The sequence below is a fragment of the Ascidiella aspersa genome, chromosome 1, assembly GCF_963924565.1.
Source record: "Ascidiella aspersa chromosome 1, kaAscAspe10.2, whole genome shotgun sequence".
Classification (NCBI taxonomy): domain Eukaryota; kingdom Metazoa; phylum Chordata; class Ascidiacea; order Phlebobranchia; family Ascidiidae; genus Ascidiella; species Ascidiella aspersa.
The window spans coordinates 39,723,131-39,739,012 of record NC_139447.1 but is presented as its reverse complement, the minus strand read 5'-3'; the positions used below and the strand labels follow the sequence as shown (position 1 = coordinate 39,739,012).

At 32.6% G+C, this 15,882-nt stretch overlaps 1 protein-coding gene across 1 annotated transcript; it reads right to left on the bottom strand.

The window, feature by feature from the left end:
- Positions 1-939: 939 nt before the first annotated feature.
- Positions 940-13,699, bottom strand: LOC146170473 (uncharacterized). The gene is made up of 16 exons (XM_083388935.1): positions 13,582-13,699; positions 13,064-13,114; positions 12,638-12,801; positions 12,072-12,196; positions 11,611-11,679; positions 10,803-11,336; positions 10,482-10,517; positions 9,583-9,838; positions 7,258-7,410; positions 6,551-6,620; positions 6,195-6,287; positions 5,688-5,767; positions 5,142-5,271; positions 3,875-4,061; positions 3,416-3,561; positions 940-1,977 (listed from the first exon to the last, which is right to left on the bottom strand). The coding sequence occupies exons 1-16, from the start codon at positions 13,675-13,677 to the stop codon at positions 1,810-1,812; spliced, it is 2,358 nt and encodes a 785-aa protein (XP_083245061.1). The 5' UTR covers positions 13,678-13,699; the 3' UTR covers positions 940-1,809.
- Positions 13,700-15,882: the final 2,183 nt, after the last annotated feature.

Below are 15,882 nucleotides of genomic sequence, written 5' to 3'. Positions count from 1 at the left end.
ACTGCAGCAGTATGTAATAAAAACTGAGGTTGGGTTTCAATCTACGGTGCTTAAATATATAGAAAGCTTTTTCTTGTTACCATAAAACCAGCTATTTCAATTGTTTTATCCTTTTTAAGTTGGGTTATTCAGCAATTAAAATATAATGCAACTATAAGGCTTGTATTAAAAACTTGCAAGCAACTAAATCTGCGCTTGGTTATAAGACTTTTGCACCTTGCCTGTATTTAAATTACCGATAGGCTTATTTTCTTAAGTACCACAAGCGATATACATAACTGAAGCATCTTACTTGTACTTGTGAATCACTCATTTACTTGTGTGTTTAGCACTTTAATGCAGTTACTTGTACAAAAAATTTGTAGGTTTTAAAACTTTTTTTATCATTTGTATTTTACTGTGATCAAAAATGTTTTTGTTTGTTGAGTCAGATTGAGCCAGACTACCTGCAAAGCATATATTTTTGTCGAATGTTTTTAATCATTGATTCCAAATTTGCTTTTTTGTTTTAAAGTATATGTGGCTGGTGCAATACGATGGCTGCAACAAAGTAATATTATCTGCTAAACGAATTGTTTTATTTTACACACTAATGCAATTCAGGGTAATTATATGTTTGGATGCCTTTTTTTTACTCCACTGTAACTTCAAAATCACTTTTTATAATTTATTATTTTTTAAAACAGATTTTTATACTTTAATAACAAAAATGTATGCATGGACACTTGTTGTGCATCTACACTATTTTAGTTTTTTCTGTAATTTTATTCGTAATTTAAACTTTTTACCTATGCCAACAGATTCCGTAAGAATGTTTAATGTTTATAGTAAAACTAAACATTTATAGTTTCATATCACTTCACTTTTTCATTTGAGCGATCATGTTTTCACCTCATTCCTGCTATTCTGTGAATATGTTATAGTTAATAAAATCCAGACTAGATTTTTAAATTTTAATCAGGGTAAAGTAAAAAGTGTGGTGGTTGACAACACAATGTCCACGAAATTGTACAAAGGCATTTCATTCAAATAAGTCAACAGTGAAAAAAGCAGCTAACTGACACATAGTAGATGGAATAAACAACAAATAGTAAAACAAGATAAAGCCTTATTATTACACAATCCTTCAGAAATGTAACCAATTTTAAACTTTAAAACAAAGCAAATGAGTTGTAAGCGATAATTGGCAAATAATAAACAATAGAAAACGAATTGCTATATTAGTTTTGAGTTGTTTTAAAAAAAAGTTCAACACTTTTTTTACATAAAATACACAGTTTTCGGCATATTTAGGGTTGGTTGCTGTCTTAGCGACACCTAATATCCGGTTAGATTTGCTTTAAACACGGAAATAAAATTGGTTTCACCAAAATAATGCGAACTGTGCCTTCCTTCCATTCATGCCACAAGCATTCAATCAGAGAAAACAAATTCTACCAGCAACAACAAATAGCAGATGTACAACACAACAAGATATTTAGTTTAAAAGCAGCTCAAAATTAACGACGCAACTTCTACTCAAAATTTGTCATACAGGCCAATGGAGAATGGGTGAAACATTTTTCTCTAAATTTGATACAATTTTCACAGAATTTTGGTTTCAATGAAAAGGCAGTTGTAGAAAAGTAGCAAAAAAAATTCTGCTTTAATTGTTTTATTAATGTTGATTGGATCGAAAACATATAAGCCTGTCTATGCTCATTGCTCAATCTTGGTGAAACTTGTCTCTGTTGCAGCAGGCTTAAAGTCGAAACAAGTCGGGCAAAGGCTGTTGTGCAAAATAGTAAACATTTATAGAAAAGGTATTTTTCATTCCGGCTTAATGACCCGGGAAGTGTAAGCTATCGAACCCATTGGGGTGATTTTCTTGCCGTGCTTTGCGATCATATGCCTTCTGTACGTGTTGCGTGTCTTAAACCTCCGAGGGCAGTCTGTGCAGTGGTAAGGTTCTTCCCCTGTGTGTCTGTGTAAGTGCTCCTGGAAGTAGAAAGTTTTTACACTTTATTTTGTGAATCATTTTTTAACACATTTTATCAGAAGTATCAGATTTACAAATGTTTATTGTTTTACTGCACATTAAATGCAAATTATTAGGTTAGCGTTGTTTTCTCAATAATCAAAGGCAGATCACAACGTAATGCTTTTTAAATAGTGGTTATTGAAATCCTTTAAAGTTCATTTTATTATTAGTTTAACACACTACTGTATCTAGGCACGTATAATTACAGCCAATTTTCAGACTTTTAATGTTCATGCTAAACTGAAGTAAGATTCCTAAATTATGCTAAGCAGCTCAACTTATATTTGATTTAAATCAATATATTATATTATACACATAATGGGACTAGACTAATTAATATAGTCAACAATGGCTGACAAAATTGCTTTTTTCACACACAACTATTCCATGACTTATTGGACATAGCTCTGTTAACTCCAGACCAGCTATATGCTTCACGTTAATTTTTTAAGCCAGTGCTGTTAAAATTCAAAATAAAGCCATAAAATCAATGGTTTTCACATTTTGTTGTATTAAGTACATAGAGAAAAACACAACCACAAAATATACTATTTACACAATTGTTTGCCTGCCAAATACAAATGTTCTACTTACATTTCAACTGTGTAACCTCCCACAGCAAATCTGTGGAAACTCTGAAGTTTAACGGCAGCAAAATATCTCATTCTAACGCTTTCAGCTTTTCTTTGTCGTCTTGGTTTTAGCAACACAGGCTTCCAATATTGTATGACGCTGATAAACATGATTAACACTGATTTATTGGAAAACAAATTAAATGTTGCCGGTTTCTTTTCCAATATAAGAAGTAACCTTCTGTGTGAAGTACTGTATTTACTAACTTAGTTGTAAGCAGCTTAATAATATACCAGGGGCCACAAAACTATGTCCAGCAGAATATTAGCACGGCTAACAACAGCTATTTAATGGAAATCTATAGACTTTAAGTAATAAAGTTCTGCCTTCGTTAAATAGTTGTGATTTCATACCCGGCGATGATGGCTAGTCCTTATAGCAAGGCCAACCATTTGTTTTCAAGCACCAATTTTTTACTTATTCAGGTGTACACTATAACAATTAATCTTAGTCAAACTCATTTCGAGCTAGGAGTTACTTAAATTCCCTTTTTATTATGTTTCACTAACATCTGGTCCTTCATGAAAACAGTTCAATGAACCCTTACACTAAAATCTAATGAAGTAAAAAAATAGCTTTTCTAAGTGTTCTTCTGAAATGAATGCTTGCCAAATAACTCATCTTGTCATTTGAACATACATTAACTGTACTGTAAACGTTTCTTTTGAATTAAGACTAATATCATGATATGTTACTATTTTTTTACATTTTTAAGCCTGTAAAATTTAAAATACTGACAACATCACAATGTTTAGTAACTACCTTATAATGGGTTGGGTGACGGAACCTCCGCTTGCAATATTCGCACTCAAATCGCGCACTGTTCGTGTGGATCATGGCGTGGTAGCTTAAGCTGTGTGAGCGAGTGAACGTTTTTCCGCAAACATCACATCGGAACGGTTTGATTCCTAAAAGCAAGAGAATAAAACTTTACAGAGTAGCACCAAAATTAGTAATAACGCATCTACAAAGTAATTTTAATTAAATTATAGAACCGAAAGATTAAATGACAGGTTGAAAATCGCACGAAAACTGAGGAATTTTTGCAATTAAGATTTGGCTTATGGCAATTAATTAATTTAGGTGTTTAATGTGTTAGTGAACAAAACAATAACATTCATTAAAATCAGCCTATTCGGTATCACCTTCATGCATTAAAAAAATTGCTAAAATGCAACTGAAAAAAATAAAGAAATCGATTTTAAATGAGAGTTAAGTTACCTGCATGACCCCTGTAATGTCCATACAGTGAGTTTGGTGCAGTGAAGCGTTTGCCGCATATCTCACAAGTATAGAAATCTTGCACGATGAATGAAGACTGGCCGTCGCTGACAATACGCTCCGTACAAACCATCACCTCCTTCGGTTTGCGATGTCGTAACTCAGCTATTAACTTCAATGCACGAGCCTTCAGGTAAAGAGAGGTTTTATTAATCTGGTGAATGACAGGATATTTGTATTTTATACCGATAACCATGACTGATGTTTAGTATTTTATATATTTTGGCCACTTCTAATTTGCATTTTACTGTTTGATAAAGAAAGCAAACTGTTTTCCAACTTTTTTATCATAAAACTTAATATTTATCAAAATATTTTATTTTTAGCTTTGTTTAAAATCTGACATCATATCAAGGATAGTTTTCTTAGGAGATCAGAATATCGCGTGAAACAATTAATATCATAACTTGTTCATTTATCCGTTCATATTCATCATGTCTCCTTCACAATCACGGCAGGATTGCTCATGAAGGTTTTCATATCATTTCGACTCGCGTGAGTGAGCCAATCAAATAAGATCAATGTGTTTTTGTGAGTTTGTAAGTTTTCGCAAAGTTCGCAAAGTGGTAAATTTTAATGTTAAATTAACTTTTCACAGTATAGGATATAGAAATTACAGGACTTCTACATCCTATCATGGAAAAAGTATAAAATATCCAAATTTGATTTATAAAAGTCACTTTTGCGAACCAAGCATGTGTGCTGAAGTCAGTCTCACAATGTAGTGCTTGAACATTGTGAGAATACCTTGTTCAACTAACTTCTTGGCATTTAGATCACGGCTTTGATGGTGGTTTTTGCAGCAAAGCCATGGACCTGTAGCCATTTATTTTAGATTAAAGGACATAGTACACTGAAAGCATTTGAAAAACCCCACAAAAAATGATCCTTCTAAAAGAGAGGTTACATTTAAAAAAGGTGATACCAGAAACGATTGAAAAATTACCCAATATAAGCGTCAGAGATTGTAAAAAGTAATCTGATGACCCGAATAAAAAGCCAAAGGTCGGTATGAACTACTAAATATTTTTTGCCAAACTCTAAAAAATTGTATGAGTGGGAAATAAAAGTCATTACAAAACTCTACTGTTTGTAATATCAAAAGTGCAAAAGTTAACTTCAAAAACCCGACATAAGAGCCCATAGAGAGTCGCCAGCAATAAAAGGATGGCAACCACTATGTTTATTCAGGGTTGTGCATACTTACTCTGATTTTCGGGTCGGTTGACGTCTCTATTTTTGTGCTGCTCGGACCTCGGAGTCTGTATTCATTCCCTGTGGTTGTTTGACCTTTGGAAAGCACTTTTATCACCTCCTTGGACTTGTTCGGGTGTTTGCTGTGATCAACAAGGTTAATTAAATAAATTATAGTAATCAAATAGGCAACGCATGTAAAACAGGTAAAATAACTAAATTTGTTACTAGATAAACCATAAACATGCTAAAAGTTGTAAAGGCGGTCATAGGCTTGATATATAAATTTGGTTATTAATACATTAACTTTGTTATTACCAAAAAACTTGCCGTATTTAAAAAAAAAACTTTTGAAATTGTCAGTCAGTTGAAAACATTATAAAAAAATCGTTTGCATATCGAAAAGATTTTACTATGGGAGGGTAGTTTAGTGACCAATGGTTGATACTCTAGAAAAAAAGACTCACATCACACTTAAAAGACAAGTATTTTCTTAACAGTGCTTATTTAAACTGTAAATTTTAAGTTTGTTGAATAAGAAACGAGTAAAATCACGAACCCGGCAGCTCTGTTTGTCTTGTGTGCCAACCGGCTCAGTAACTTGGTGCTGTTTTGTTTAACAAACTTCGAAAAATCAAACTGAAACAAATGTTACAACAAATTAGTATTATTCTATTGTCAATTTACAAGGCATATGCTTAAAATGAGGGCAATTTTTTAATAAATAAAACGATAAAGGATTCTTTATTTCTTCAAACTTATATAATGGATTCAAACTTATATAATGGTATTTTCTTATTTGTGTTTTGTTAGTTTTAAACTTACAACATTGGGTCACCACCATACAGGTTGAGAAACTATGATCCACCTAAATACTTGCAACATTTACAGTTGAACAACATTCCAAATTTTCAGTGAATTTAAAGTTGTATGAAATCGTGAATGTGGCCCTCTCGGTGATATTCTTGGTAATGTGAATTTACACTATCCGTAAAACGGTGACCGTTTCCTATATATTTGTATTTAAAATACAATTTAAAAACTCCACAGAGAACTATAAACTCACAGCTTTTTCTTTGTCGATGTAGCAATGGTCGTGGTGGATGTGAAAAAGCAAGTCATTGTTCTCACTATTTTCATTTTTTGATGATACAAGGATCTGGATTAAAATTAAAATAATTCAGTTAATATGCAACTAACATATTTTAACTAAGGGTTGTCGTTTTTTTATAAACTTATAAACCCTGGGACGAAATTTAAAACCAGAATATATAATTTTTTGACAACAATATTAGGGATTTTTACTTTAAATTCGAAGTAACAAACTTCTGTCCAGGCTCAAAATGAATAATATTACTTTGTGAATAATTAAAAAAAAAATATTTTTTTTACTAAGGCATACCTACAGGATTCACAATTTACCTGTTTTCTTGGCGCTTTTTTGGGGGTCACTTGTTTTTGTTCTTCTTCGGAATTCCAAACAGAACTGTCGCTGAAAATATGACACATCAATCAGGTTATATGTTAAAATTATGATATCATGTTAACTTTGAGTTGCACAAATAACTATGAGTGTTACAAGTGGGGATTTCCTTAGTCAATGCAGCAAAAGGCTAAAGTTACCTCTTGATTTATTTCTATTTATGCTTATTACTTAGCATTCAGCATTGTGATATAATAAGAAATGGACCAGAATGTTTTAAACAACGTTTTTAAAATAAAATATCTTTCTGTGAAAAAATGTTTACATGTTCTTTTGTCTATTGAACAAAAGGAAAAAATATATAGAAAATAAAAAATAAAATAAATATTACTTGGGGATGTTTAAGGCAAAATACCTTAGTGTTCTTGCAAAGGTCTTGAAACTTGAATGAAGTATACAATTAAAAAAATGCAAAGATATTTTTTTTAAAAAAAGGACAAATTGAAAAACGCTTTGGTAACTTTTCCCAAAATGTATTTAGCCTCCAGTTCTATTATCATTATTGCACATTTGGAGTTCCACCATAAAAAGCAGGTTTTAAAGTAAATTAAATAAAAATATGGTTTGACCGTAGTCCAGGCAAACCAAACTTCTTTAGGGGTGGAAGCCACAAAAATGCAAGAAATTTTACTTTTACTGATCCAACCTGGCCATATCAGATGAAGAGTCGCTATTATTTCCGTCTCTATCATCATTTAATGGTGCGGTGTCGACATCTTTCCTCGTTTCACCAACATCATCATCGTTGTTAATCGAAACTGGGGACGGGGGACTGTCCGAGTCCACAACATTGATTGACCTAAAAGTGTATAGAAGTAAGGTAAATAAACAGCATTATACAAATAAACACAAGAAAATGTTGTGTTGTGCAGTTTTTTACAATATTTATGTTTTATATAAACTTTTGCTACCAGGCACCAGATTGGAAACTTTAGATTTTGCGCGGGGAAGACGATTTTGCAGCTTGAAATTGCACGGCTGTAGTAACATTTCTGCCCAAATTTGCGCGGCTGTAATAACGTTATTTGTAAAATTTGGACGGCTGAAAATGGAGTATTATACTGAAAACTGTTAGCGCAACAAAGTTTCGCGGGCTGTAAGGAAATTAAGCGGGGGATAAATCCCGCGTGCAGGCCTTACTTTCCAACCTGGACCAGGCATAGTAATAATAATCAAAAACAGTTCCTCTGGTAATTGTTACAAGTATAAATACCAAAGAAGCCGTTTTTTGTTTAAGTTTTATTTAATGTGTTTTCTTACTGAATTATTTTATACCGGAAGTATAAAGTATGTCAAGCAAAGATGCTAGATACACATTAAATATTAAAAACAAAGGTAATGTTACGTTGAATATGTAAGAAGCACATAGTGTCACAACAGTTTCCTTTATATTTTTAAGTTAAAATATAACTTTTTAAGGAAATGAGTTACCATTATCAATCAGTGTGCTGCAAGAAAAAATGACATTTACGCAATATGTAAAAATACAAGGGTTTGGGTTCATCTGGGTCAAGTAATATTATTATATTTAATTTCCTATATTTATTTCTTCCTAGCAATTTCAATTTGTAAAAACCTGTTTCGTTACTGTAAATAGAAAGTGTAGGATTGTAGACAATCGCTCTATTATTTTTCTTCTAAAGCTAAAACAAATTAAACTATTATAATTTAACTCACCTAAATTATATTCCTGGTCTACAAACAAATCAGTATGGATGCAGTAAGCAAAGTATGAACAACCATTTGCTACAAATGTTTCATAGAACTGAGTGAACATTTAAAAGGTCATTTAAACACATGGTAAGACACAAGAAAAAGGGGAAATCATTCAACCATGGAATTAAAAGCAAATATTTTAACTGGGGAGTGTAAGATAAGGGGAGCTTATTAATACATTATGGGGTGGCACTAAAAATCGTTTATATATTTATTGCGAGCAAGGTCATGAGAAAAACAGAACAATATGTTTTTAAATATATTTAACCACTAGAACTTTTCACTTATAACCAGTGATTGGGGATCATTGGCAACAAAAATTTTAAGTTTTTAAACATTTATGGATTAAAACTTAATCACATATCTTAAAATGATAACAACCTCATTTATATTTAATGTTTAGGAAGCTATATTTTGGAATACTAAACATTAGTGATTATTTGTTAGTTTTCAAGGATTTTATTTTCATAGTAATATATCAAAAAAACTTTTAAATTTAAGCGTGATTACTTGACTGACTAAGTTTTTTTATTAAAATGTACAAGGCCTTTGATACTGTGGTTTGCCAAAATGAATCATTTCTGTTCAAAATTCAAAACTTGTTTAAAACCACAAGTCAAGAACACAAAATACTTAGGGCCCAAATTTACTGCTACTAACATACTGGTAGGATGTGATATACAGCTTAGGTTATTGGTATACCTTAGATCAGGGATGTCCAACCTGCGGCCCGCAGGCCACATTGCGGCCCGTCTGAAATTTTTGAGCGGCCCGCTAGTCATTTTCACTCCCAAGTAGTATTTTAAACATTCAATATTAGCCTAATTAAAATGTACCAGTTAGCGTTTAGGGGCGCACTAATAGTATAGTATGGGTAAAAAAAATATATATATACCTCTAAAGGCCCGTTATAACACTAAAAGCCAATACTAAATCTTGAAACTTAATAGGTTCTGCGTCCCATTAAATTATTTCAAGTGTCAATGCAGCCCACTATAATAAAATGTTGGACATCCCTGCCTTAGATCAACCCATATCTACAAGCAATAGACAAGACATAATAATTGGTCGACTACAAGTCTGTATTGCAAATTTACCAGGAGACAAAAAAAGTGAAATATAAGCCCAAATTAACTGCGACCTGCATACTGGTAGCATGTGAATACTGACCAGTATTATTGGTAAACCAATTTTCAATCTATATCTACAAGTCTTTAAAATTTACCGACTCCTATTAAATCTGTATTACACTTACTGTGATTCATCTTCCTCGCGAATTGAAGAGTAACTTTCGATTTTGATTTCCGGGAACGTTGAAGGAATGGCTGAAGAGTTGTTGAGGACAAGAGGAGCTGTGTTGGTGGATTTGCGAACCCTTCTTAGAATACTTGGCACTCGTTTCATGCGCGGTGGAATGCTTGGTTTGGCTTTCTTGGGAGGCAAGGATGCTAGAAGGTTTTTTGTGACCGACATCAATTTTGCAGGCGATGTTTTATCACTGTCGGTTGAATCTAAAACCACATGAAGCAAGCATTGTTAAAACTTGATAATTTATTAAAAAATAACCTCACTCTTGCAAGTAAATAGCAGTAATAAATTTACGTTGAAGCAAAGATTTTTTAGTCTTCTCTGTCGGAATCTGATCTGACATTTTATATGATTTACAGAAAAATATATGTCACCAATAATTACATTATTAAACACTCAAAATAATTAATTTGGGTGTTTAAGTGTTGATAAACACGTAACAGGTGTCTAAAATGTGTTGATGGCCAACAAAACCAAATCTAAAATTCACTGGGGAAGTCTGCTTTTTTATGGGTATTAATATGAAAAAAGAAATGATAAGAGCATTAATGCTACCGGAAGCATGCATTTTTGCAAGTCCCAGTGCTGGCTCTATGTAACTTTTTAACCTGTACGCAGGTGCCCACATCAAACGTAAAGTGCCCAAGGGGCCATTTAAACACATATTTTAAACTTTGAAAAATTATGAACAGTGGGAACTGGAGGTAATATTATATAAATATCAATGGAGAATTAGGGTTTTGTCTGTGCACTTCCATAAAAAAGTGTGCAGAAGCACAGAAATTTAAGCATTTGTCAAAAAATATGCACTTAGTCACTGACTAAGTAAGGTAGAATTTTACTCACCCGAGTCTGCCGGTATATCTCCGTCTTCATCAGAATCTGCAAATATACAAAAGATATTTAAAAAACAACATCTCATTGATCAATTTCAATGCAAATTAATTATTGACCTTAATTGACTTGTTAAAAATTTGGTACATTTAATAAAAAAATTGCTGGAAGAACAATTTTACAATTGTTATTAAAGATTGCCCATAAAAACATAACTTTCAATAAAACAGGTTTTAGGAGATATGCTGTAAATACTAAACAAATGAATCCAATTTGTTCAACATGCAGTAGTTTGGTAGCCTCTGTAATAGACAAAAGGTGAATAAATCTCACCAGAATCAGCGGGAATGTCTCCTTCATCGTCCGCTTCACTCCCATTGTCTGCATCGGCTTGTAATCCAACAACTTCATCGTTTGCATCAACTACGTCCTCCTCCAAAGCTGCCGTCCTCGACAAAAAGTTGGCCACGCTTCCCCGCTGATCAAAGACTTTCTGCCGTTCCAAACGGATTCTTTGCGCTTCAAGAATCTTTTGGTGGACGGCAAAATCCTCGACCATAACTTTCGGCTGATTTCGGAATCGTTTTAAAAGTTTTTCTTTTTGTTTTTGATGCATCGTTTCCTGTTTTTCCTCAGTGACCTTCTTGCGATTTAATCGCGTGTTAATTCTTCGCGATGACTTCTTTCCACCGCTGGTTTTGTTACGACATAATGACACCGCCGTCAACAATGCGTCTTTGTCGCCATTCGCTTGAAGCAAACTGCCCGCTTGCACCACCGGCAAATCAACAAAATTTAACGGGTCGCTTAATACTGTGCGCTTTCTCGATTTTTTCCTTAGTGGTTGTTCGGGAATGATTGTTTCTGCTGCAAACAATAAAATAAGTTCGAAATCTCAATTAAAATGTCAACAAGGCATTTATTTATTTATTTTAGTGAAAACTATCAGGGCTTTTTTAATTTCTTACTCAGTTTATAACTTTGTAAGTAATTTTATTGTACAGATACTATTACAACTAATTTAAGGAGAATCGGAAAACAATACATTAATTAGAAAGAGTAAACGCAAGATTGTGTTTCAACATTTGTTCTTGTATATACCTAGTTTTGGTAAAATTAAAGAACTTTTTGTTCAACTTACCAATTTCAGTTTTTACTGCAGCTTTACTTGAAGCAGGATAATATCGTTTTCTGCTGTAGAAACCAGGATCTGAAAATTAATAATGTTTTAAAACACTTGGTAATAATGTATCACAAGTTTTGTTTTCTCCAATTTTAGCAGCTATTTGTTGCACATTTTTATTCAAGCGATACTGGCAACTTTTGTTTATTTTAGAGAAGGTTCAAATCACTTATTATTAAAATTAATTATTGTACTATGTGGTACACAAATCTTAACAATTAATGAGAAATATAGCATCTAAATCTAAGTGCTAGAAGTCTAGTTGTGTGATATTAATTGGCTGTTATGTTTTTTGTGCATTCTTTCTTTTTTTAAGACTATTTAGCAAGTGCACAAAATAGGGAATTCCCCAATTGAAAGCAAACCAGACAGCAAAGTTCTGCTAAATTTAAATTCTCGTAAAGGCATAAGTGACTTACTTTTGAGTGACTTCTTGGCATGGATTAGGACATGCTCGAGGAGGTGACCACAAATTAATCGATGACCCGTTTGTTCGCTTGCTTTCGTGAAGCTTTTCTCGCAAAGATTCGGTGCGAAACAACATCTGAAATAAGTTATAATGTATTTTACAGCTCGGCATTTTTTTTCCATAAAATATAACACACAAGCTTGGAACTAAATCTTCATATGCATTTTAAACAATTTCTTTAGTTTAAATGTTTTGTCCAAAGCCATATTTGTTTATTAAAAATATTTTATCTTCTTTTATCAGGGTATTAGGCTATGGAAAGCAGGTCAAACATAAACTAATTAATATGAAAATGATTAATTTAATTCATTTTATTATGTAGAACAATGGTTTATTGTGTTGTAATACACAACAAAGTAAGTACCATAGAATATATATCCCATACAGAAGTTGGAAAAAGTGTGGACATATTTCTAAAAATCTATAATTTAAATTTGCTCAAAGCATTTCACTAAAAAATACTGTAACCAAATATTATGCTTTTTTTTAATTTAATTTAATGATTTTTTTTTATACTTAAATGTGTGCAATCCATTTTCTGTTATTTCTGTCTGTGCGAACAGTTTAGTGAGGGTCGGCCCGTCCATAACCCGAAGGTCTTTGAGTGAGTAACATTCACGAATATCGACTTTCATGTTGTTCATAACCTCAACCAAATTTTCACGCTTTCGCTTCAAAACCTTAAAGCAGAAACAAGGTTAATTAATGAATTGAACATATTATACGGCTATTAACAAAACTTAACTAATTGTTTGAAAAACTAACCAACTTAATTTATGACTATATAATTATTTTAAATTGCCAGTGACACTTCACTGGCGGGGTTTGGGGCAAGCATTCTATGCAAAGAATGAAATGCAGTTTTATTACTCTTGCTGCTTTTATGCTGTAAATAAAAATTTTTAAATCAAATAAACTAGAAAAGCATCACTTTAAGTTTACCTGGGCCAAAGTTTCTTTCGTGGGTTTTTCATCCTGTGTTTTTGTTTTTGCCTGAAATAAGAAAAAAAGTTTTCGTCTTAAAATAAAAAAATAAGCAATTGAAGGAAAACTTTTTAGCGCTGATCTAGAATGCAACCACATTTTCGGCTGGGGGTTTATATTGCTACCAATATTTGGGTATGGCTGCGGGTTAAGGTGAGTCAAGCATTAGTATTTTATGTATTCTCCTATATTTGTTTCATCCTCGCAATTTTAATTGTGACAATTTGTTTCATTTAATTGTGACAACTCGTTTCACAACTTGTTTCAAAAATGGAGGTATTTTAGGCCGGCGCCAAAATTTAAAAACAATTTTTTATAAATTTGACAATTGCAATATGACAATTTTTATGAACTATCTAATTTACACAAACACATGTTAAGGATAAATAGCAAAATTTTGAGATCACACTTCAGTCTGCATTTCATGGAACATCTTAGGTTAAAATTCCTACCACATTTTACTATGTCACACTTACATCTTTTTTACCAAAACTTTCCTGTTGTTTGATACTTTCGGCGAGTCGTTGGGTTATTCGAACTGGACGGGAACTCCGTTTAACAGCAACACTCATTTTAAACAGATTTCACAAAAACACTATGGACATAACAATATATCAGCAATTAAGTTTTGTATCTAATATTGTTACTTGTCCTAATTTTATTTGGAATTTGACCCAGCAATATTGTTTTCCTGTTTTTCTTTTTTAAACAAAACAGGGCATTTTTGCGAATGTTTCTGATATTTATCCATAGATATCAGCAAAATATTTAACCTGCTTTGAGTTAATTAGAGAGACGGGTGCTAAAAACCTAAAAAAAATCAGAAAAAAATACATCATATTTGCAAGGAAAATGCAGAAATCCCATTGCATACCATGACTAGAATATCGATGCCAAACGTAAACCTGTAGCGTATTCTGTGTTCGCAAATTGCTTTAAAACTTTTCAGATCCCGCTAGGTTTAAATAACCTGCATTTTTTGGCGAAAATTTCCTGTCTTCTGCTAACGGGCAGACGATTTCCATCGACCCTGAAAACGTTTTACCGGAATCTCCACAAACTATCGTCCACTACGTAACCCTTGACCTTCAGTTCATAATGACGTCATAATCATGCAAAAATCTCACTATTCCATGAAAACTAGTAAATATTTTACATGAATTTAATTAAATACATCTAAATTGACCAAAATAGAATCAGAATAGGCGTAAATATTTTGCAGATATTAAAATATTGGACGTTGCTGAGATTTAAAATTGTCCCGAGCGTTGTGAAAACACTGTTACCGACTAAAGTTGACTGCAAGTTGTGGAAGCACTTCAACCTGTAAATTTTTCCAAAACATCAAAACAACATTTCACCGAGATATCATGGTTTCCATTAAACTAACTTTCATACTTTCCTATTTGTGCTGCATAATACCCTATGTTGCAGCGTTAAAGTTACTTTATAAATTCCGCTATATTGTGAACTAATTTGACATAAAGCAAATGACAAAACACCACGTTTTTCGTTGTTTTTCTAAAAGATAGCAAATGCAATGCTATTGCAGTATCAGTTTCTGCATTTGAAGACTTGTCTTCATTCAGTCTTTTGGGTAAATTACTTGACTTGAACTGAAGTCAATTAGTCAAATGACTTAAGTTAAATTAAAGTGTTTTCATTAGGCATTTTTAAAATAAAATTGCGTAATTTATCCTAATTTTTTCACCTCAAACAATTTGCTTGCTATATGTTGCGCCTTGGTTAATTTTTATTGCAGTAAATGCTCAAATCGGCCGGGTTTACCACTTTTAAAAGTTTACCTTTTTATTTTTTGACAAAGACTTGACGTGGAGCCGACTTGCTCTGATAATGACTTTACTTGATCAACTGATGACTTGGACTAGACATAACTTGTTATTTATTTAAAAATAACATTTTTATTTAAACTAGGACTGTATTTTAAAATCATTTTACTTCGACATAATTCAATTCAAAATGACTAGTTCATAGTAAACTTAACAAAGTGATTATCAACTTGAGAAACATATCACTGGATGCAGGCTACGCAAAGCCGTGTTTTGTGGCGTTTGGAAAACGCAATAGTAGCGGTTTTTCGTCCCTTTGTTAAATTGGCCTACAATCTGTGCTATTTAACAATATAGAAGTGTCTTATAATTTGTATTGATTCCTTGTGTGTTGTTCTTGTCACCTATGTTTGGGCAAAATACGTTCTTTTATAGCAGGTGGTACGTAGCGGTATTGAATAATAAAAATAGCCCGCAATCTAAAAAGGTTAAATACCACAGTTTTAGAAACGATGTATTTTGGTGTTGGAACTATACAGTCTGGAGTTGCATATCGAATAAATAAAATAATAACTCTGATTTATAAAACAGTAATAGAGAAATATGAATAATATTTTGGTAAAATTGCGAGATATAAAGATTTTTAAAACTATAAATTGTTGATTGCATTGGTAACATAGAAATCAAATCTGACGCACCGTTTTGAAAAACTCATCGCACAGAAATGTTCTTCGTTGTTTACATTTTGTGAAAGTGTAGCGCGGGTTTTTAATTTAATTCAGATAAATTAAATTTGCATTTTTTGGAAAACCTTAGTATCAGTGTTTAAAAGAATGCGATTGCAAATTATTACGAGAATTGTCACTTGTTCATTGAACTCCAGCAATAAGAACGAAATTAGAATGAAAACATCGGCGATTCGTCGGAATAAAACGTGAGACACAAATAGGACTGTCGGCGCTGTTCCCAGGTTGAATGGTTAGACCT